This window comes from Hyaena hyaena, unplaced genomic scaffold (genome assembly GCF_003009895.1).
Source record: "Hyaena hyaena isolate Hyena2069 unplaced genomic scaffold, ASM300989v1 scaffold_261, whole genome shotgun sequence".
NCBI lineage: Eukaryota > Metazoa > Chordata > Mammalia > Carnivora > Hyaenidae > Hyaena > Hyaena hyaena.
The window spans coordinates 262,075-287,186 of record NW_024080893.1 but is presented as its reverse complement, the minus strand read 5'-3'; the positions used below and the strand labels follow the sequence as shown (position 1 = coordinate 287,186).

At 37.9% G+C, this 25,112-nt stretch overlaps 1 protein-coding gene across 1 annotated transcript in view; it reads right to left on the bottom strand.

Annotated features, from left to right (window-relative positions):
• SLC5A8 (solute carrier family 5 member 8) overlaps window positions 1–24,862 on the bottom strand; it is a 49,684-nt gene extending 24,822 nt beyond the window's left edge. Inside the window, exons 1-8 of the mRNA XM_039245596.1 lie at window positions 24,512–24,862; window positions 19,130–19,195; window positions 16,782–16,833; window positions 11,089–11,156; window positions 9,894–10,048; window positions 7,062–7,202; window positions 3,721–3,850; window positions 510–598 (exon numbers count right to left, since the gene is read on the bottom strand). Of these exons, the coding sequence (XP_039101527.1) occupies window positions 510–598; window positions 3,721–3,850; window positions 7,062–7,202; window positions 9,894–10,048; window positions 11,089–11,156; window positions 16,782–16,833; window positions 19,130–19,195; window positions 24,512–24,862 (1,052 nt within the window). The remainder of the gene's footprint in view (window positions 1–509; window positions 599–3,720; window positions 3,851–7,061; window positions 7,203–9,893; window positions 10,049–11,088; window positions 11,157–16,781; window positions 16,834–19,129; window positions 19,196–24,511) is intronic.
• Between the last annotated feature and the right edge of the window lie 250 nt (window positions 24,863–25,112).

Sequence of the window (25,112 nt, the reverse complement as noted above, 5' to 3'; positions counted from 1 at the left end):
TGCTCACTCTCTCTCTCTCTCTCAAAAAAAAAAAAAAAAAAAAAAAAAATCCCTGGCACAAACACTGGAAGAAACTGCAATGAATAACTTCAAACACAGAATAAGGTTCTTTGGACAGTGTATATTATTCAGCACATAACAGGAGATTTTAATTCTAATTTTCCATTTGACCATGCTCTACCTAGCCATACATTTTAAACTGAGACTATAAGTACCCATTTTTGATAATCAGTGAAAACTACCATCAACTGATCATTATTATAGTGACCCTCCAGGATAGGTGATAATGTATTTGACAGCAGGGACCAAGTTAAAAGTGGAGACTCAGGATAATAGACTGCTAGTCCACAGAGATAAAACTGAGACTGAGACCACAGGATTCATGAAGATTACTCACATTGCGCCATTTGTGCTCACTTCCAGATTTCAGCTTTATTCCCCAAAATAGCCAATAACAAAAGAAAGATCCCAATAGGGAAACCACGTATTGTTAGAGTCATAGTTCATACCTTAATGTTCCACTGTAGGCACAGGCCACAAAAAGTCCAGGAAGTCCCGGATAATCTTGTAGAATGTCCAGTACCAAATATGGCATGAGCTGAAAAATTCCAAAATTTACTCCTGAATGTTATTTGCTATCAAGTAAAATTAAATAATGCATCATCTATCTTGTGTTCTTCAAGAACTAAAGGAACTTATTCCACATAATTGAAATCTCCAAATATGAAAAATTATACTCTTTAATTGCTAACATTTAAAAGAATAGCACAGTAGTTAAGGATACAGGTTCTAGATTCAGACAGAAGTGGTTTTTGTTCATTTCTCTGACTCAAAATAGACTTAAAAAAGACTGTAAAATAGGGGTAATAATACTAATCTCATAGACTTGCTGTAAAAGTTATATTAGACAATCTATTTATAACTCTTGGTATAGTACATGGAACACATGTACTATAGCAATACTAATCTCATAGACTTGCTATAAAAGTTATATTAGACAAGCTATTTATAGCTCTTGGTATAGTACATGGACTACAGCAAATGCTTGATAAAAGGTATCTGTTCTCATTCTTTAGAATAATAAAACAATTTAAAGGAAATATTTACATACCCTTATGCTTAAGCAAATAGCATAATTAAGTTAATTTAACTTGACTTGATGACTCAAAGATATCTTTGTGAACTTCATTCACTACCCAGGACTGAAAGGGTAATTATAGCTGCATACAGTATGAGATATAGTCATAAGGGGAGAGTACCCTCAGAAAATTTCTGAAACTTGCTTCTTTTTGAAAAGTTACTGGTAGCAGCTTACTTTTTGATAAGTTACTTTAAAAAAATATTAAATTAGGATGAGAAAGTGTATTACTTCAGTACTATGTTACATGCCAGTCTTTTGGCAAAACTAATTTTTAAATCAAAAGGATCTTAAGAGAATAATTTTCTAGGAAAAGTTCCCTTTATTTGCATTGAAACACTCTTGATTCCTTCTCTGATAGTATAGAGTGGATGGCATGTCCTATCTTATCAGCCTCTTTGATTTCATTTAACAATAATTTGTTATGGGATGTGGAAGAACAGCCCCCACTGTTACAAGGGTCTGTGTTGAGTTGTTTTAAGAATTTCTCCCCTTTATCCAAAGCTTACTAATTTTTTATTCTCAGAAAGCGAGAATAGCAGTTATCTCTCTATGAAACCAAGACCCAATTTTCCCAAGATATGTTAAAAGTGTAACAAGGAGTATTCCATACATAAGCAAACATTAAGTTTCCATTGTTACTGCTATAAGATCTGAAATCCTCTACCCTATCATCAACTTTCTCAAAAGTTTTTGGTGTGATATTTTATATTCTGAATGACCCCCTCAGGTATAGGTAGAACTAGCAAGACTGACAGATAGAAAAGTAGTAAAACTGTGTCTAAGCACTAATCTTGCTTCCTCAGGGTGAGGTCCAGCAGAGTGTCACAGAAATATATCTTTGCTTTCCTCAGGTTAAGATTTCGATCTGACTTTCTACTGACTGTGCCTATGTGCATTGTATCCCCAGGGAACTGTTAATTGGACAATCAACACAACACTGGAATCATCCAATTAGGAGGAAGCCTCTTTGTTTAAAAAGAAAATAGCACAGGCTCTCTAAATGACAGGCGCATGCATGCAAGACGGGGGGGGGGGGGGGGGGGGGGGGGGGGGCGCTCTCCTTCCCCCCATCATTGTATGACAAGGAATCTCAAGGTTAGGAGATTGTAGATATTTTTTGTTGTGATTGTTCAGGGGATAGGATAAGATAAATTAGAAACATTTTTATCATCCCTATTGTCTTCATTATATAAACTACAAACAATAAAGATTGACAAAAAGAACAAAATATTCTTCACTAGAGAGAATGTAAGGGAAGAGTGCCTTCATCTTCAGAGTAAACATGCTTCTTAGATTTTCTGAGCAAATAGGAAAGATCTATTTATTAACAGGAGGATACACGTCTACACGTGAAGGTAGGGTTGAGATGCACAGCTCATGGAAGCTCTCATTTTCTAATTCCACAAAGTTGCGTTTTTCTAGGAGTATGTGATGCATTTACACCAACCTAAAATGCAGTCTGTCTTCTTTCTCATGAGTCCCCTGGGCACTTGATTTACAAACAAGTCTTAGAAAAAAAAATTGGGGAGAGGGTGCCTGGGTGGCTCAGTTGGTTAAGCTCCCGAAGATTTGGCTCAGGTCATTATCTCATGGTTCATGAGTTCGAGCCCCACATAGGGCTCTCTGCTGTCAGAGCAGAGCCCACTCTGGATCCTCTGTCCCCCTCTCTCTCTGCCCCTCCCCTGCTCATGCACTCTCTCTCAAAAATAAATAAACATTTAAAAAAAAAAAAGAGTTATCAAGAACTCTGCGAACAAGAACTCAAGCTTCAGAGTCTAGCAGTCCTGGATCTGAATTATAACTACACTTTCTGAGAGGTGGCATATGGCACAAACATTCTGGTGGCAGTCTGTCTGAATTTGAATTCTGGCCCCAGGTTTACTAGCTGGTTACATAACTTGTCCGTGTCTCAGTTTCCTCATCTTTGAAAGAGAAATAATCATAGCACCTACGTCAGTGTGTGGCGTATATAAGGATTCAAAGTTGAAGTTTATATAAAGCACTTATGATAGTATGATGAGTGCTTGCAGCTATTCTTATTTATTAGCTCTGTGGCCTTGAGCAATTATGTAATCTCTCTGAGAGTCACTCATTTCCTCATCTCTAAAATTAGAATTATAGGGTTGTGAGAATTAAAAGAGATAAAGCATACAAAGCTGTAAACACAGAATCTCATTGCATAGTTAGTCAATAAATGTTCACACATTAGATATATTTCTCTATCATTTAAACACTGGAAGATAAACCATTGATAAATAAGTGATAAGAGAATAACTGTAAAATGTTCTACACTACCATGGTCTGTGTATGGTTTTTTTTTTTTTTTTCTTGAACTGTGTTTACATTTCTACTCCCCATTTCTATTGAACACTTGGCTTGAAATTTTTCCAGGTACTTCAATATTTTAATCTTGGATACAGCATTCTTCATTCTTGTTATATCTGCTAAAATAAATTTTTGCCAATGATTACATTGTATTCATTTGCTGTTTCTCTACAAAAACATGAACACTCTTTCCTCCCACTAATAAGCTTCCTGGGTATCCTTAATGCACATGTAAGAAAGACATGGTACTGAACCTGGTCTGGTGCAGAAACTTTCTTGGCTGTCCAAGGATCACAGTCACGGTACCTGGAATATAGGGCTAGCCCACAAAGCACTGAGCAGGCAAGGATTGCCCAGAGTCCCAGAAGATTGATGTAGAGAGACCTAAAGAAGTTAGCAAATGACAATTGTAATTTCCATCCTAAAGATTAAGAAACTTGTAATATAAACAGAAAAGACCTTCATGATTACTCATTAAATATACATTACCTTTTGGTTATCAAAACTGCTATCTATTTTATTCTAGCCTAACCTTCTCCTTATGCTGTCAATCAACAATATATTTGGAGATACTTGGAATAGATGGGGGTTTCTCTATTAAATAAATGTATCCCTTGGTCAGAGTTCCATGGGTATTAACAGCTTTATAATGATACCTAGTTATATTACTTCAGGACTTCTTATCATGAAATAAAGATTTTTAATAGTCAAAATAGTAGTAACTATTACTCATTTTCTTTTTAAAAATAACACAATTCTAAACTGCTAAAGATTGTTAGCATCTACATAGCAACTCATCAGACTTGCTTAAATGTGGTTTGTAACATCATCTAATAAGTGGGAAAGGCAAACCTGCATTCCTTGAGCAGGTATCTTCCCAATGTTCACCATTATAATACATGATGTGTGTTAAGGGAGAGTATAAAGGTTGTCAAACAGCACTGGAGTCAGACCTGAACATAAATGGTGATTCTATCTATTATATGTGACCATAGGCAAGTAATTTAGCCTCTTTGAACTTCAGTTTCTTCATTAATACCTACAGATAACAATGCCTACCTCACAGAGCTATAAGACTAAATGAAATAGTACATATCACATAGTTTGGCATGTAATAACATTTGTTAAATGGTAGTTATCAATATTATGAATATTAATATCATTGAGTTCTATGTCTTAGTAATCAATTGAATAGTTAACATTTCTCTCACTCACTAGGATGACTACATTGTTTTCCCAGGGGTGTTGTAGTGGATACTGAAACAAGCTGCTCTAGGCTGAAGAGAGGTACTGCCCTCAATGTCATGCCTCCTTTCCAGGGGCACCCGTGTCCAACGACTAGTGGATTCAGAGGTTTAAAGGGCCAATATCCTCACCCTAATTTGGGACAAATCTGATAAGTTAGCACAACTTTAGAGCTTCCCCTAAGGCCTTGGCTGAGAACGCATTACAATCCAACTTCTCTCTCTAGTCAAACCTGCTTCCTTCTCTTCATTTTCTTCTACAGGTGGTGATTTTCTAACAGGCTGTCACATGCCAACTTCCATCTAAGAGACTGTTTCAAGAGAACCTACCTTCAACAGGTGCCAAACAACAGATTGCTAGCTTTTTTCCTTGATTGACTAAATTTACTCTATGTTTTGTTATCTAAAAATAATGTAATAACTATATCTCATCTCTAAATCTACACAGACACTTATCTGCTCTAATATCCTTGCTCATATATGGGTTTAATACTTTGCTATATAGTCTTCTTTGACTTTAATGCCATTGAAATAGATTTCTTATCAACAACATCTAATACTATCCCTAGTCAATCAATGTCAGTAGGTCTTAACTTTCTGGCTGGGATTCATTCTTCCTAGGGAGCCCATGTTAAAAAGTAGGAGAAAATAGTTGCTCTGAGCTCAGCAATCTTCTTTGTTAAGGAGACCCACTGGGTTATTCCAAAAGAAATTATTTTTTTTTAATATTTTTATTTATTTCTAGGAGAGAGAGAGAGAGACAGCGTGAGCAGGGGAGGGTCAGAGAGAGAGGGAGTCACAGACTGAAACAGGCTTCAGGCTCTGAGCTGGCAGTCAGCACAGAGCCCGACGCGGGGCTCGAACCCACGAACCGCGAGATCATGACCTAAGCGAAAGTCGGACGCTTAACCAACTAAGCCACCCAGGCGCCCCAAAAGAAATTATTTTTTATTAAGAAATCTCTAGAGCTCTAATTCTGGTCCTTTAGTTATAAAATTGGGCTTTTTGGGTTTCATGTTCCCAAAGAAACAGGAGAGAATATGAACAATTAATTTGGGAGAGGTGTCAGCTCTAGAATAGATTTAACGTCCAGTGGCTTACTGGATGTATAAATTACATTCCTTCAAAGTTCCTATAAATACCAGAACCCTTCAGCTCACTTTTGAGGGATTCTATATCCAATTACTATGCTGATTTTCATGTAGGCATTTTATTACAGAATTTTCCAAAGACAGAAAATACCTAAACCAATTTACCTTCAATATATTGAGTTCTGACAGGTGACACCACAATATTTTCATGTTCTCCTTTGAATAGAAATAGAATTGCCATTCCTTGTCCTACTTTAATCATGCTGTTACTCTTAAGGTATTTGGGATTTTTTAAGTTCCTAAATGCATGTGGGCCCAGTCCGCCTTGTTTATCAGCATGGGGAATGGTGGTCACCACACTGATCTGAGGGTCCCTGAGAAAACCAGCCACCATTTGTACTCTTTGCTCAAGCCACAATAGGCTTGAGGGTTCCCTGACCATGTTGTCCATCCGACCTCTGGGCTATGTTCAAATCAATGTCTATGTGGAATGTTCTCCCACTATTCTCCACTGCCCACATATGGTCATTATTCAGGATCTGCCTGCTTGAGAGAAATCTCTCACCCATCCTCTGCCTTCACATCCTATGAATTGAAAATAGAATTCACATTTACTGGACCCATACCATGTGTGTCCCAAACACAGCATTTTACAATACCTCTCATGAAATATATACTATTTCTTATGCTCTTTTTTTTAAGTTCAGAAACTAAGATTCAGGGAGACTAGGTAACTTGCCCATGATCATGTAATTAGCAAGTATTAGAGCAGAACTATAAATCTATCACTGTGTCCGAAAATAAAACACACCAACACATCTGGCAATATAATGTCCTTGACCATTTCTTCTATCATTTTATCCTTCTAGAACTGTTATTCTTTTCTAGTGTTATTTCACTTTTTGCATATTTGCATATGTCTTCCTAGCTAGATATTAAGTTCCTTCATGAAAAGAGCCTTGTATTTATAACCTTTATCCTCAATAATTCCTTTTTATCCTCCATAATTCCACAATAAAAGCCTTATTTGATAAGATTTGTTTTACTAAATAATTCATATAACTACTTCAAATATCTGATTTAAAATATACTGTACTACTTTGTTTTACTTGATCTTTTTATAATTATAACTAAGTATAATTTATCTCTTGGAATTTCATGATACATAAGACTTAAACCTGAGCAAAATTGCCTAATGAAAGAATTTCAATAAAGACAACTGATGGTTATTAATGATTTCTATACCATAGTTTGGCTTACATTTTTGCCTGGAATCTGCTTTTACAGGAAATATATCTCTGCACTTGGGATTGGTTGACCCCGTAGATGCTGGTCCATGTGAAGGTCCCTCCTATAATAATTGTCCAGAAAGTATGTCTTTGCAAAGGGTTAGGATCAAAACTAAGTAAAAAGAAACAGAAAATAAATCTGAGCTACAAGCAAAAAACTATAGAAAATTATTCTAGAAGAGTTTTTGGAAGCAATCAATGTATATCTATGTAAATATGTAAATACATATATAAATATGAACAAATTTATTAAGTAATAAAAAGGTAGAAATATTTCTAGCTTAAGTTCAGTGAAATAAAAGTGGATAATTTCAGAGAATTGGAAACTCTGGGTGGAAATGAGGAAAAAAGAATGTTCTAACTATTCCAAGATTTTATAAAAATCATTCTGTAGCTTTAGGAAATTATTATTTAAACAAGTCTGCCATACTGTAATTAGAGAAGAGTATGAAACTAAAAAGAGCAATAAAGAAAGGGAAGTTCCTAAGTGCACCACAGCAATAGATATGGTACTGAAATGAACACAAAATTAACAAAAATATTTTGTTATATGATGCATATATAATTCCTCTTCTAGCACTTGTACAGTCAGACTTCTAATTTATATTCAAGATCAAGAACTCAGTCAAATAATGCAGTTTAAAGGCTTTCACGTTCTAAACTTACTATGTCAGTACAATCATGCTTTCTTAAAATGCTGTGTGCACATACTAAATGCTAATAGTGAAAAGTCACTTTATGACATATACCAAAGCCCAAAATATTGTTACAAAGAAAGATCAATTTCCATATTTGATATGTCTTTTAACTTTTCTTAATGTACTATCTTGGAAGGAATGATTCTATTAATCTATGATACACAGTATGAGCATGACAAATTTCTGCAAAATTGGCTTTCAAAGAAACTTGCTAAAAAATTATGAAATTCTGCAAATCTATCTCAAATCTTATATTTAAGACTAGTTGAAGAAAGTATTCTAATTTTATACATATCCTGGCATTCTTATGGAATTATAAGAGCCTCTATTCTATTCTCTAAGTTTCATATCAAAGTTTAAGAGTTTCAAGAGTGTTGACCCTTTATCCCATAGAGAAAGCAGCTACTATATTAGCTAATGAAGTCAAGAACCAAAAGGATTCAGCAAGCTACTTGAGGGAAGTAAGACAAGATTTAGAAGACCCAATTTAGTGGTTTTAGAGCCATATGCATATATATATATGTATATATATATGACAAATATAGATCACACAGAAAATACCAACACAAAATCTTTCTCTTCTTTATCATCACCAGAGCAGATATTTTGCCCACCATATTCTTAAACATGTCAGAATAACAAGGGATACACAATAAGGATTTTCATTATTATTTAATGATTGGTAGCCTCCAAAGTAAACATCATGAAAATGTCAAATATTTTACTTTTAAGAATCTCTTATCAGTGTATAGGTATTACCTCAATGCAGCAATATGGGTTGCCTTTATACAAAGTGATAATTATCTTGCAGAAAAAATGATTGGTTCCATACCCTCTCCCCTCAATCTAAGCCTACTAGGAAAAGAGTTGGGAGTAATCAAGATCTTCTGAGTGGTCATTGGTTGTTTCTGCTTGTTGGTATCCATTCTCCGGTCCTCTAGTAACAGCAACCCAAATAAGTTTTAGGGAAACAACCATTGCCCCATAAAATAGTCTCAATGGTTGTCAATACAAAGCCCTGCTCTGCCCCAACTAAGGTATGCAATCATGCCCAAGCTAGGATAATTGGAGGTGCTCTTCCTCGGACTCTGAATCTTGAACTAGTAATAATATAATAATGATAATAATAATAATAATAGAAAATAGTTGAAAGTGATTTGTCATAATTCAGCTCATCTTTACAAATTAACATGTCGTCCCTGTCCGATTTCTGAAAAAGCTCTTCTCAAACATTAGGGCCATTTTCAAACACTAGAAGAGAGACACCAAGTAAGAAATGTTTTTTTCTTTCTTCTTGCCAGTGATTTCAGCTTTCCTGTCTCAAAGTAGGCTGCTTAAAGAGGAAATATGCCGGTCCATGTCAAAAAGAACCCCTTTCCACGTTGAACATGATAACAAGAATGACACTACTAAACCACAGTGGAAAGTGTTTTAAATATTCCTTTAAGTTGTGTGATATATTTGGGATGAAATGTCTAGTTTCCCCAGTGGTCTTTCTCTAGGAAATCCGAATAACTGTTTAAGATGTTACATTACACAATCTATTGACACTTGAAATATTAGTCATAACTCTTCTAGTAAATTTTCTAGAAATAATATATAATTTTATATAACAATACATATATACAATTATCAGATATAATAATAATATACTATATATTTTCAGGGCAATATCAATAGAAAAATTCTCTAGGCTGCTTGAAACAAAAAACTGTCAAAATGGCAGCATGGTCTTCTAGTGTTTTTCTCTTAAGGGTTTCCTTTTCTTATTTCTCAACTATCTCTTCTCTAATTTCCCTACCCACCCTTTAACCAATTCCAGATTTTAATATTTGGAAGAAAAATACTCTTTTGCTATCAGTCCTTTCTCAGGAGGAAGAACCATTCTAAGTACCATATAACTAACCATCTGACTGTTTTAACTCCTTAAAGACTTGGTGGAAACCCCTCACACATTAACTTGTCAGCTTCATTTTTTTTGTACTACATTCTTAGAGACCTATTTTTTAGAGGTCTAATATAAACTTACTACTTCAATAAAAAGATTATTTTTATGGGGAAAAAAAAGGAGAATTCTATTGATCATGAGGTAAATAGCAACTTACTTCCAGAAGTTCAATCTTCCACCATTATAGGCATCATTTAGAATAGTGCTGATCCCACCTTGAATCACTACAGCCTGTATAATCACAGATGCAAATCCAGCCACCATGATCCCAACTTGAAAAACATCTGTCCAGACAACTGCTTTAAGACCACCCTTTGAGGGGAAAAGTGTATTAGGATTAATACTCTTATCAGACATTATTAATAATCTACATGCTTATATGCTATGCTGGATATAATGAAAACATGGACCTGGGCCCAGAGGTACATTCAAGGCAGATTGTAAGCTTGGGAGAACCTTCAAGAGAAGGTGAGATTTGAGCCAAGCCTTCAGATAGAAACAGGCAAAAATGAAAGGTCATCCCAGAAGAGAAAACAGCATGGGTAAAAACATTAAAATGTCAAAGTACATGGCATGTTGAGTGTATCCAGATATACATTTTGAAGCAAAGTGGAATGTTATAAGTAGATTGCTGGGAAGAAAATTCAGAGTCAAATTGCAAGAGGCATTTTCATAGACTTTATCCCATAGGCAGGACTGATATCCAATCAAGTATGCGCATAGAAGGTCATACCAGTTGTTGAAATACTAAAATCATTTTGTACTAGCCACTGCCAAACACTTGCCAAGTGTCTCCCTCCACTTCCTATGTCCTTGGCTGAAACATCCCTTCCTGCAGATACCCATCTTGTAAAAGACCCAGCAACTAAAGTCTTAAGACCTAGTATGTCAGGAATGCACACTGCTGAGGACTAGCATCCATGATAGAGAGTTGCACCATTGCTAAGGACTAGCATCCATGATAATACCAGTGTCCATACAGTATGGTTGTTATATATTTTGACTGTAACTCCCACCTATAGGCAATGGGAAACTACCTCAGGTTTCTGAGCAGAGGAATAATATAAAAGCAACTATAATTTAGCAACAGTAAGGATTAATTAGAAGACACAATTCAGGACCACTACAATGGTTCAGATAAAAGAAAGAAGTTTCAGTTATGATCAATGTTCTATTATAAAGAATCAAATTTTTCCCCAGACTCAATATTTCTTACAAAAAGTTACACTTGCGGAAGATAAGAATAGGTTATTACAAATGAAAAACACAGTTTGCAGAACACGACTACTGGAATCTTCCATTTTGCAAAGCAAATGGATAGAGTGAAAGGAGAAATAATGTTCTTGACATACCAGTGTGCAGTAGAACGTGCAGACCACCCCTGTTGCCACTACTGCACCCCACAGATCAAATCCTGTGACTGTGAAAGAAAAAAAGAAAATGCATGAATAACTGAAAAACATGTATAATAAAAATACTTCTAGAAAAATCATCAGTAGGAAGCTATATCATTTATGGGGCACCTATCTTCTCCCTACCTCTCTACACTTGCCTAAAACTAGGTCCAAATCTCATAAAATGTCCCCACACAAGTGGAATTTGAAATTTTACTTGATGAGTTAAATGGACCTGGTTTCTACCCTCAGACATCATCCCTAGATCCAACACTGGCTAAATAAAATACATGAGAAGGCATTTATATTGTAATGAAGCTAAGAAATAACTTGATATTGTGAAGACGTTAATCAGACTGAACGGAGTCATAGAGTATTGGTCATCATGATTCAATAAATACGCTATTCTACCACTCTTTGAAAGACAAGTTGTGCATGTTACTAAGATGGAACCAAGAAGAAGAGAAGTCGTATGATTTGCTACCATTTACCTGGAAGTGGAGGGGCATATTATATTCTTTTTAAGTGGAAGGATCACAACTCAGCCCACAAATGTGGTAATCTACATAAAATAGACCCATTCCTTGAAAGACATAATGGGCCAAAACTCATACAAGAAGAAACAGATTATCTAAATAGGCCTATATCTATTAAAGAAATTGAATCAATAATTAAAAACCTTCCAAAACAGAAAACTCTAGACTGAGATGGGCTGACTGGTAAGTTCTAACAATTTAAGGAAAAAATTATACCAATTGCCTACAACCTCTTGCAGAGAAAAGAGGCAGAGGGAATACTTCCTAACTCATTTTATGAGGCCAGGATTGCCCTAATTCCAAAACCAGGTAAGACATTACAAGAAAACTACAAACCAATATTTCCCAGGAACACAGATGCAAAAATCTTCAACAAATTGAGGATTAGCAAATTGAATCCCAAAAAAAGCATAAAAAGAATTAAAAACCACGACCAAGAGGGATTTATCCCAGGTATTCATGGCTCATTCAATATTTTCATATCAATTAATGGAATCTATCATATTAACAGACTGAAAAAGAAAGATCACATGATCATATCAAAAGATGCAGAAAAAGCATTTGACAAAATCCAACACCCATTCATGATAAAAACTCTGAACTAAGAATAGAGGGGATCTTTCTCAACTTGATAAAGGCTGTCTACAACAGTCCTACAGCTAACATCCTATTTAACGGTGAGAGACTCAAAGCTTTTCCACTAACAACAGGTACCAGACAAGGACGCCCTCTCTCACCATTCCTTCTCAACACTGTACGAGAAAGGAAATAAATGGTATATAGACTGGGAAAGAAGAAATAAAATTCTCTTTGTTCACAGATGACATGATCATTGATATTTAAAAAAAAAAAAAAAAACTCCTGGAACTAGTGATTATAGCAAGTTCGCATGACACAAGGTTAATATACAAAAGTCAATTGTTTTCCTATATAATAAATTAGACCCAAATGTGGTAGCTTTAAGATGTACCTTGATTCAAAGCCAGGGCAGGAGCACAACTGGAGTAACTGAGACATGCATACGTTATGGAGTGGCGTGGAAAATGGTACATCCATTTAGAAAAACTATTTGCCAGTTTCTCTTAAATTTTTATGTGAATTTGCCCTGAGCTGGACCATAAATAGGTGTATGTTTAACTATACTGCTTCCAGGTGTTCACCCAATAGAAATAACAACGTGTGCCAAAAGTGAATTCCCAGACGTGTGCTAACAGGTTCTACAACATGATCAAACTTGGTCTTGGTATCAATGAAGATGTCCCCACCACTGATGATGGCAATGCTGCTGTAACCAAAGAGATGCTGCCCCCTCGTAGGGGATGATGACATGTCACACATGGAAGAACTTGACTAAGCGGTGCCCCAAGAATTACCTGTACATGTATTCAATACTTTGTCTTCATCTCCCCTGACAATATACTTTCAAAGATGTTTTTCTTCACTTTCGTTAACACTTTAAAGTCTGTATGGCAGGACAGGAACCACTTAAGGGGAATATAAGATTTCTTTCCCTTTCTGAGTGTGATACTGTGATACGTAGGAACTAAAACCCAGCTAGTTTTTCTTTTCTATCTAGTTCCATGGTGGCTTATTTTAATAAGACAAGGTAGCATTTGTTGTAAGACGTAAGTAACTTAGTGTTAGCTGTAAGGTCTGAAGTGTTTAGCTAATTAGCAGATTCCTTAGTAAGACCAAACTTTTTATCACTGAAGTGTTCTGAGCTATCCCCTGATGTTTAAAAGAAAAATATTGGTTCAAACACTTTTCACCTTCTAGGATCTACTTTTTATTTTTTTTATTTTTTTTATTTTTTTTTTTATTTTTTTTTATATATCTCTTTTTTTTTATTTTTTTTTTATTTTTTTATTTTTTTTACAAATAGTTTATTGTCAAATTAGTTTCCACATAACACTCAGTGCTCATCCCCAAAGTGCCCTCCTCCATGCCCATCCCCCCCCCCCCCCCCCCCCCCCAGTCCTCAGTTTTTGTCAGCATTCAAGAGTCTCTCATGGTTTGCCTCTCTCCCTTTCCCCCACCATTTCCGCCCTTCTTCTCCCCCTTGGTCCTCCGTCAAGTTCCTCCTAATCCTCCTATACGTGCAAACATATGGTATTTGTCCTTCTCTGCCTGACTTATTTCGCTCAGCATAACACCCTCAAGGTCCATCCATGTTGCTACACATGGCCAGATTTCATTGTTTCTCATTGCCATGTAGTATTCCATGGTATAGATAAACCACATCTTCTTGATCCATTCATCTGTTGATGGACACTTAGGCTCTTTCCATGTTTTAGCTATTGTGGAGAGTGCTGCTATGAACATTGGGGTACATGTGCTCCTATGCCTCAGCATTTCTGTATCCCTTGGGTAAATTCCTAGCAGTGCTATTGCTGGGTCATAAGGGAGTTCTATTGTTAGTTTCCTGAGGAACCTCCACACTGTTTTCCAGAGGGGCTGTACCAGTTTACATTCCCACCAACAGTGCAGGAGGGTGCCCGTTTCTCCACATCCTCGCCAGCATCTCGAGTTCTCTGATTTGCTCATTTTAGCCACTCTGACTGGCGTGAGGTGGTATAGGATCTACTTTTTAAATCTTCTATCTCCTGTAGTTGTCAATTACCTGTAACAGGCCTCTAAAAATGAGTATGTTAAACTGAACCAACTTGATGGGATTCATTGTCTATGGGGTTTGTTTTCCAAAGAAAAGCATTGTTTAGGGTAGCAAAATTACAAGCTTACTTAGGTATGTTGTAAAGCTGTTCAAAAATTAACTCAGCAAGTTTTGTGAGTGAAAATGTAGTACTCAAGTCACATTCTGCTTTAAAAGGTTGTAACAAATACAAAGCTAGACAAAACAAAACCTGTATAAGAAGGATATCAGGGGGCGCCTGGGTGGCTCAGTCGGTTAAGCATCCGACTTCGGCTCAGGTCATGATCACACGATTTGTGGGTTCGAGCCCCGCGTTGGGCTCTGTGCTGACAGCTCAGAGCCTGGAGCCTGTTTCAGACTCTGTGTCTCCCTCTCTCTCTGCCCCTCCCCACTTTTGCTGTGTCTCTCTCTGTCTCAAAAATAAATAAAAACAAAAAAATATATTTTTTTAATTAAAAAAATTTTTTTTTAATTTTAAAAAAATTTTAAAAAAGATCTCAGTAGCTTTAATTCATTGTAGCCTAAAACTGGAAACAACCCAATGTCCCTCAATAAAAGAATGGATAAACAGATTTTGGAGATGCATATGATGAAATACAATAAAAAAGAAAAAATCTAGGAAATCTGAACACTGACTTCATATTGATGGTATCAAAAAATGATTTTAATATTTTAGGTATAAAAATGGTATAATTGTATTTGCAAAACACTTGCTGGAACATATTTCCAGCTATAAAATACCTAAGTCCTGGAGATGTAATGTACAGCATAGTGACTATAGTTAATAATCCTGTAGTGCATATTTGAAAGTTGCTAAGAGAATAAATATTAATATGCTCTCATCACAAGAAAAAGAACTTTTTCAACTATGTATGAAGACAGATGTTAGCTAGACATTGTGGTGGTCATTTTGCAACACATACTAATATTGAATCATTATAGTATAATATAATGTTATATGCCAATTTTACCTCAGTGGAAAAAAAATCATATCCTTATTTTTAAAAGACACTGAATTCAGATAAAATGATAAAATATCTCAGATTTACAGCAAAATAATCTAGTGAGTGAAACAGAGTGAATTAAACCAAGAGTTGATCATTTTTAGTGAAGTTAAGAATATGTTAGAGTTCAATATGCTATTCTTTTTTTTTCTAACATATGTGTGAAGTTTTCTATAATTTAAAAAAAAGTAAAAAGAAAATGGTTAGACCTAAAGAATGTTAAGATTCATTTCAGTTAAACAAGTTTCTCTGGAGCATCTGTTGCACACTCAGTAAAATATACAATTGATATTCAAGTGATCAAAATGCAGTCTTGTGGGTCCTAATTCCTAGTAAATGGCTCAATGAACTGATAAGACCTGAGTCCTCAATTTCTTCACAGATGGAAAGCAGTACTCTCTTACTGCCACAAATGTACTTTAAAACCCTAAAGCCAACATCTTTAGTTATACTTAAAGTCAATAGGTAACTTATGAAGTTTATAGCTCAGCTCTTTATACATGAAATTGACCCATTCATGATGCTGGTAAGGTTGACATAGAACATGCCTGTCATTCAAAATTCAAGAGCATGTGATATCATGGAATTATTCTTTGTAATGATACTGTTATACTTTATAAATTTAGGTAATAATTACTGTCTATCATGAAATCAAGAAATTAGAGTGTGGATTTAGCAGGGCTTTTCCATTTTATATTAACTCCAGGAATTAATTCACATTTTTCCCATCAAAGTCCACTTGTTCACTTCACAAGAAAGCTTTAGAGATAAATTCATATCTGATTGATAAGAATTCAAAGGATATGAGGTTTCCCCAAAGCCTTTTGCAGATATGACTAACAGGCACCTTTGATTCAGCAAACTATTCCAGCTTCATGGCTTTTATCTGCCCAAATCCAAAGAGTAGTTTGTTGATCAGCACCATTTTCATACATTTGTTTAAAAGGGTACTGTACCATCTTTCATTTTGTCACTAGGAAAGATCTGATAGTTCAAGTCACACAAATCTCCCTATCTTGCATTTTGGACCACATTAGAAATGGGAAGAAGAAAAGCTTCTCTCTCTGACCGACTTTATAATGGAACTGAGGTGAGTAACACAGAATCCTCCTGACTATGGGCTCCCAGTTAGAGCCACTAAGGAAGAAAGTGCAGCCATTTGTGACTTAGACCATAGGGGGCGTTCATTCTGAAGGAATGGGGCATGGCTGGGTGGTACATCCAAGATTCACTCCTCAGTGAGGTCTGTGGATCTATTAATCATACATCCTTTGGAGCTATTGATCCAGGAACCCAAAGAAGCTGCTAGAGTAAACACTTAAACCCATGTTGCTCCCCTCAAGTTGATGCAGGTTACTGGAAGAATTCCTCCATCTCCCCATCTCCCCAAAGAGAGAATAAAGTCTATTTAAAAATGAATCCCAAAATGTGAGTGACATAGTTGTCAACTCTAAAATGTACCTTGATTCAAAGCCAGGGCAGGGGCATAAATAACAATTCCAGTATACAGAATCTAGGGGAAAAAGAAAACCAAATATACTGTATGAATTATAAAATAAAATATTATTTTTTATAAACTCAATTATAAATTAAAACAGTAGTTTTCAGTATACTTGATAAAATTTGTAACTTAAAAATGTTATTTAAGTGAAGTTGATTCTCCTTTATTGTTTGTGGTGTGCTCAGAGGTTACAAAAATCTTTTATGGCCATATTTGTTAAAAACATGGACTTTTTCCATGGTGCTTGGTGCAGATGTCATTGATCCATCAACTCAACCTTGAAATCAATTTTCCTCAATGTAAACAATTAGAAGGAAAGGAAGAATACAAACTTAAAAAAAGAGATGGCCCCTCATTCATATGCCTTGAAACTATTGTTAATCACTGCATAATTAATTGGGAAAAACAGTAATAATTTTAGAAACTAGTTTCAAAAAGTTTGATGCTCATTAATTTTTTAAAAAGTGTCAATTTGTCCTTGAAAACACCCTGAAAGCCAACAAAAACTATATTCCATCTTTTCTATACTGTATATTGTTTTTCACCCATAATCTAACAAATATTTATGAATCTGGGATACAGTAGTATGATAAATATGGTCTTTTTTCTCAGGATATCATTTTCACTGCTTCCCATCTTTCAAATACTGTATATTATATCCTGTCTATTCATATATGTTCTGTGATTTACTCTATAAAAACATACGATTGGGGTGCCTGGGTGGCTCAGTCAGTTAAGCGTCTGACTTCAGCTCAGGTCATGATCTCATGATTTGTGAGTTCAAGCCCCACGTCAGGCTCTGTGCTGAGAGCTTGGAGCCTGGAGCCTGCTTTGGATTCTGTGTCTCCCTCTCTCTCTCTGCCCCTTCCCCACTTGTGCTCACTCTCTCTCTCTCAAAAATAAATAAATGTAAAAAAATTTTTTAAAAATTTTGTTGGTTGATTCCCTATTTTTATTCTATAAAAACATACGGTGGAAAAAAGCCATATTAGGTAGTATTTGAATGTTTGATTATATTACATGGGTAGGTCAATGGAAGTAAGTCCTTCAAGTTGGAGATAGTAAAGCTTTCCTCTTTTTGCAGTAATGAACTTTCCACAGTCATTATCCTGACCAACTTGAAGATGTGAAAGCATGACCACAGGCCACCTTCCTGACACTTGTTCCCCACTTTTCATCTCTGTAGGTATTTGTAAAAATGATCCAAAGGGGAACTGAACAGTTGGTAAATGCAAGATACCAGCCTCAGTTCTTTGTCAGAATCTCTACTAGACCCCAAAGAGCCCCTTCCTTTTACACTGAAAGTGTTAAGGACCAATCTAAGTTATGCAATTTACAGAGATATAAAATGGAGTCAGGTTAAATAATTTACAAATGTGTTCTATTATGCTATAGCAAATCCTTAGGGTAGCTTGTGATTTGAGAAGTGAATTACAAATAGGGATTAGAATGAAAACTCTTGCCTAGATCTCCATTAACAGACCCATTCCCCAAAAAGCACTTAGCTGTCAAGAGGAAGAGTGATATAAATGATTGACAATAATCATGACAAGCTTCCAGTAACCTGGATGAAGACTGGGAAGTGTTCTCCGTCACTCGCTGCTTGGCAAATCTTTGCTTTCCATTTGTGTCAATCAGTAAATCTATATTTGCATTTACTTATATTACTGGACTATGTACTTGGCTTTAAAAACTCCAGAGCTCATGGTTCTGTTGTTTTATACTTGGTAACCACTTCAATTAGGGCTTAAGTTTCCATTTTTTAAAAGAGAGCTCTGATTGACTTTTGTCAGCATGCTTTCAAGCAATTGAAATTATTTCCTAGTGTCTTCCTATGTCAGTTAATTTTTTCAAACCTGTTACTCAACAAGTTGCAAAACACTAAGAAACATACCACTTGTTTTCTCTTTGTTACAATTCCTACTATCAGCTACTACAACTCCTTCAAATATCTTTGTCATCTCAGTAATGATAACTTCTCAGTCAATTTGATGGGAAAAGGGGGAGGTGGAATAGGAAAAAGCATGTGCTCTGAAGCAACATTAACTATTGTTTGACTAATGTAATACTTAGCATTCACTTAAACCATTCCATTTTCCAGGAAGTGGGGTATTTGCTAAAACACTGTTTAATGATCTTAAGAATTGATGCCATATAACAGCAAGTGTTTTTCCTTTTTTGTCTCCTATTTTCAACATCTCTTTCTTATCTTTCATTCACTTATCAAATAACCTTGGCCCAGATGCCTTAGTTGAAACATTTTAGATGCCAAAAGGTAAAATAAACTAACATTAGGACAGTAACTTACTGTTTGAACAATGAAGAGGACTGTTCCACAGAGACGAACACATTTGTTAAATCGAAGCTCTAAATACTGTTTCCAAAACAGGAAAAAAAGGTTAATATGTGAAAACTTTATACTATTGTTAAAAATCAGCTGCTTAAGATGTAAAGGGTTAGAAATTTAAAGCAACCTCATAAGTGATTTGTATTCTGTATTCCTACTTTACTACTCTTTTTATTTACATATGGCAAAACTGATTCATGTTTTAAAGTGCAGCCCATTGGGTTTTAATACATACAGGACAATTCCACCACCACCAGAAAACTCTGTCATGTTGTTCCTTTGTAGGCACACTCTCTCCCTACCCTAGTTCTCCATCCCTAGTTTTGGCTTTTCAAGAATATCATATAAGTGGATTATAGTCTGTATTTTTAGAATGAGAAAAATGCCATTCTCCCCTTTGTCTTGGGAATCAACCTTTCCCACTGTAGGCAATTGTGATTTAACTGTCTATCAAGGTGCCCTGCCTCTTCTGACCAAGGGATGGTCATATGACCCAAGTTCAGGCAATAGGCTTCTCTCTCCAATGGGTACTTAAATCTTAGAGGCATAATATAAAGATAGAAAATGACTGGAGTAAAAGTGGACTGATCCTGATAGTAGCCTGAAGAGGTCCCTGGCTTCCAGTCTTTTTACAGCCTCTTTGTTCAGCTTTTCACTCTCTGATGGACTACTCCTATAACCTCCCAAATAAGTTATTGTTTATTTAAATCAGTCTATGTCAGTTTCCGTTCAGGGCCAACGAACAATTGCCATTTTTCCTACTTTCCTAGACATCTGCCATATCTTAAAATATAATCCTCTTGGGGCGCCTGGGTGGCTTAGTTGGTTAAGCGACTGACTTTCGCTTAGGTCATGATCTCGCGGTTCGTGGGTTCAAGCCCCGCATTGGGCTCTGTGCTGACTGCCAGCTCGGAGCCTGGAGCGTATTTCAGAGTCTGTGTCTCCCTCTCTCTCTGACCCTCCCTTGCTCACGCTGTCTCTCTCTCTCTCTCTCCTAGAAATAAAAAAATAAAATAAAATAAAATAAAATAAAATAATCTGCTTATCTCCTATACTATATATCATAATATGTTATAGAGTTAGAATCAGAATTTTAGAGCTGGAATAAAGCTAGGGTCTCAAACATTCTTTTTTAAAAAAATTTTTTATGTTTTATTTATTTCTGAGAGAGAGAGAGAGCGAGAGAGAGAATGAACAGGGGAGGGTCAGAGAGAGAGGGAGATACAGAATCTGAAACAGGCTCCAGGCTCTGAGTTAGCTGTCAGCACAGAGTCTGACACGAGGCTCGAAACCACGAACCATGAGATCATGACCTGAGCCGAAGTTAGACGCTTAACCGACTGAGCCACCTAGGCGCCCCTCAAACATTCTTTAACTTGAATATTTATTACTCACGTAGAGAGAATTTTAAAGCTGGAAACAGTTTTTTCATATAGCAAGAGAAAAGAAAGAGGAAGGGAAAACTGATATTAAGTAATAATCAGAGGAAACGACACCAGATATTTTTGCTCCATAATCCCAGGAAACAGTTATAGAGTACTTGCTGTATACACTGTCCTTCCAACAACTCCCGAGGGCCAGTATTGCCAGTCAGAGGCGAGGGCACTAGGGTTCAGAGAGAATACCAAAGTTGCAACATAACAACTCTCACAGCCACAATGCAAGTCTAGGACCATTTGAGGCTCAAATCTGGGCAGGGAACCACTACATTATTTGGAATACCAAATAAATAGGCAAACCGACCATGTCTCTAAGACTCAGGGTGAGCAGGTGGCACTGGCACATGGGACGACCTTCAGAAACAACTAACAGGTAAAAACTATACAGCACAGTATAGTTTGGGGGAGGAGTTCCAGCCATTGACCCAGTCCCGCTCATGACTCCACAAGCTTGGGGCAGGCACTGGAAATCTTAGACTCCTCCTCTTGAAAATGAGGATCACAGTACTAATTCTTTCCCCTCTTACTTTGCAGGGCTTTGGAGACTACCAAGTGATATAAATGGATGGGGAAATATTATAACTTGTTATTCAAAAGTAAGACATTAGAAATTTGGCATCCAAATCCACAAATATAACCCACAATTATAAACATACATATATATTAAAAATAAATACACACACACACACACACACACACACACACACACACCTGGACAACTCAGTTCCAACACACAGATTTCATGGATCCAGAAAGATCCTGAAGAAGCGGTAAACGAAACTGTATTCCTACATTATACTTCTTGTCTGTGGGCCTGGAAGTGGCTAACATCTATCAGGCCTGTACATTGAAAGCAGTGATAAACAGATAACAAATATGCTTCTGAACAGCCAATTCTAGCTAAAGAAATATAAGTAGGAATAGATTTCATATTTGAGCAAGAATACCAGGGTAGAATTCCTATTCGGTGTAGATGATACCCTCTGAAGCATAAAAGAAAAGAAAATAGTCACAGGAAAGTGTTTGCTATGGCCAATCGTTAGGCACAAAGCACGTTATCCTAACTTCCCTGACCCCAGCTGCTGGGCACCCACAAGTCATGGATGTCGCCAGCATGCCCACAACTCTGTGTGTTCTGTTCTACTTCCCTTGTTCTCTCTGCACTCTTATAAGCCCTGCTTGAGGGTTATAACAGGCTCACCAGAGCCTTCAGAAGCAGCCGGTATGCACCACTGCACAGCCTCTAGGCTCACACTCTCTTATGTAGCTTAACTTACCCTGAGTCTCTTTTGTCTGCAAAATGGGACTCTCCTAGCACCTCCCTTATAAGGATTGTTTTGAGTATTGACTCAGATAATGTATGTGTGTAAACCATGCAGCCCAGTGCCACACATGTATTAAGCATTTAGTAAACATTAACTTCTTGCCATTTTTAGCTGGAACCCTGCTAACAGCCTCCACCACTAGAAATGTACGGGAAATCTGTTTCTGGTTGAGTTAATGCTGCTGGCCCGAGGCAGCATGGGTCAGTGCTTATGAGAGGAGCATTCATCTCTGGGGACTGAAGTCCTCTTGTGAGGTTCTTCAAATCCTTTCTGAGTTTTGGAGTTGGATAACTACAGATCAGAGCTCACAGACTCAAACTGCCTCAGGGCTCATCAAGTAACATACACAAGTGGATCAGCCAGGGGTTCATTTTATTATTTTATTTTTTTAATGTAATTTAATTTAATTTATTTTATTTTATTTCTGAGAGAGAGAGACAGCGTGAGCAGGGGAGGGTCAGAGAGAGATGCAGACACAGAATCCAAGGCAGGCTCCAGGCTCTGAGCTAGCTGTCAGCACAGAGCACGATGCAGGGCTCAAAACCACAAACCATGAGATCATGACCTGAGCTGAAGTCGGACGCTTAACCGACTGAGCCACCCAGGCACTGAGGGTTTCATATTAAAATGTTGGAATACTCCTCATATCTGCTAAGAAATATGTCCTCTCACATCTCCCTCAAAACCCAATACTCCCTTCACCCCTGTCCATATTCCCTTTTGCATTTTTGAGAAAGACAAAAATGCAGATAAAGATTTCCCTGTCATGAGAAGATAACCATGCAGCCATGACCATGAGGTCTCAGTGTAGAAATTAATAGAGAGTGAGAGCAATGGCCATAAAACTGGGAACTGATCATGGAATTCACCCCAGGGAATGTAAGCCCGGTGTCACCAGGCTTCTAAATTCTCGAAAGAAGCTAGAATCTGGAATTGTATTTGACTTCTCAACATCACAAATGCTAAATTAATTTTCTTTCAAAACAATTTGAGGGTAAAAACAAACAAACAAACAAACAAACAAACCCAGAAAATGGAGTTTGGCCTGGGGCAGCCTGTTAGTTAACTTTGAGCAAAACAAAGAAATTCCATCCTGCTCCTCTGGGGTGATGACTGAACTCTCCCAAACATAATGGTCAGAGTGAGTGGAAGGCACTGTTGTCACAGGGATGCCTCGCCCTGGATGGCATCACTACAGCCCAGGCAGTTTGTCACTAACATTTTTTGGGCCATTGAGGCCCTGTAGCCAGCACCAGCTGAATCAGCCTCACTAGGAAACCACATTCCAGTGGCCCTGGACTGGAGCAAAAAGTACCTAAACTCAAGGCTAAGAATGAGTGTCAGAGTCCTCTGGATAATGACCTGGAAGAGAGGAAACTTCCACAGGTTTGTCCATATTCCTTATGGGTTTAGTGCCTGGGTGAAGAGCCCACTGAGGGTGCTGAACTGGCCCCCCTACTCACACTCAACAGCTCTTTAAACTAAACCAAACATTCCCTATCTTCACAAAGCCTTTTTCTGCAGACAACTGGAGATAACCTATAACCAGTGGAAATGTGCAACAGGAAAGATGGTTTTCTTTTATTTATTGATTTAAATTCGAGTTATTTAACATACAGTGTAGTATCAGTTTCAGGAGTAGAACCCAGTGATTCATCACTTACATATAACACCTAGTGCTCATCCCAACAAGTGCCTTTCCTAATCATCTTTCCACATAGAGAAAAGGCAGAGCTGTTTAAGAACCTTGCAGCCAAATCTTCCTAGTGATCCCAAGATAACCACATCTGCCACTATCACCACAAATACTTATGGCCCACATTTATCCAGCACTCACTCAGCCCCAGACACTCTTCTGAATGCAAACCTTGCATCATCTCATTTAATCCTCTCAACAACTAGATGAAGTAGTTGGTATTACTATTTTCATTTTGAGATGAAAGAAATGGGCACAAAGGGTTAAATAACTCACTCAAGGTTGCCCAGCTAGTAAGTGGCAGAATCTGATCTCAAATGTAGGTACTGGGACAGGAGTTACAGCACCTTAACCACTCGGGCATCTGCCTCTCCAGGGAATGTGTGTGTGTGTGTGTGTGTGTGTGTGTGTGTGTGTGTGTGCGCGCGCGCATGTGTGGAGGGGCAAGGAGGGGAGAGTGCAAATTCTTCCCCGACTATCCTGGGAAAGTGAATGATGCCTGTGGACCTGGAATAAGGGGATTCCTTTCAAGGAGGAGGGGTTGAGATTTGAACAACTAACTCTCCCCCAGATAAACAGTTTTTAAATCTTTCCCCTTGACTCAGAATCAAAGATGTTAAAGCAGAAAGCGCCTTAGTGAGCACTAATCCAAATCACTCCGTTTATTTTGGAAGCGTCTCTTTCTCACTGAGCTCATGAGAGCAAGTCCCAAGATTTTATCGCCTTCACAGGACACTTCTCCCTAAAAGGGGAGGGCAGGGGAGGTGATGGACCTGGGCAGGGAGAGATTTCGATGTGGTGGTGAGTCTGCCCCCCAGGAAAATCCCTCCAAGAGCCTGAAACGTCCTAGCCCTCCCCTCCCCAACCCACCCTGACGCTTTACCTCGTAGGTGCTGGTAATTCCCAGTTTGTAGAACACAGGCAGGAAGACCTCCGCGCTGATGGCCACCACAAGGAAGTAAGTGATGGCAAAGATGCTGAATATGGCCCCAAAACGATAGACCTCCGAGGGGGTGCCCAGGACGGTGACCGCCGACATGAAGCTGGCGGTGAGGGACAGCGCCACGGGCACGGCTGTCATGCTGCGGCCGCCCATCAAGAAGTCCTTGGAGGTCTGCTGGCCGCCCCCCACGAAGGCGTAATAGATGCCGATGGCGGCCGAGATGAGCAGCATCGCGGCGAACACCACGTAGTCCCACACCACGAAGGTGCCGAGGCCCCGCGTCGCGTCCATAGTCGCTCCGTCTCCTGGGTCCCGCGTTCCGACTGTGGCCCCGCGGCGCGCAGCCCGAGCCGAGCTTTACCTCCGCGGCCGGGCGCTCACTTCTTATTCCCCGCGCCGCGGGCGCGGCGGGCGTGGCGCCCGCGGGGATTGGGGCGTCCCCCAGGTATCGGTCCCCGCCGGCTCCCAGCGCCCCGCGAAGGTGGGACGCGGCCAGACGCGGAGGCCTCTGCACCCACGGCAGCCGGCCGAGCTCCTGCAG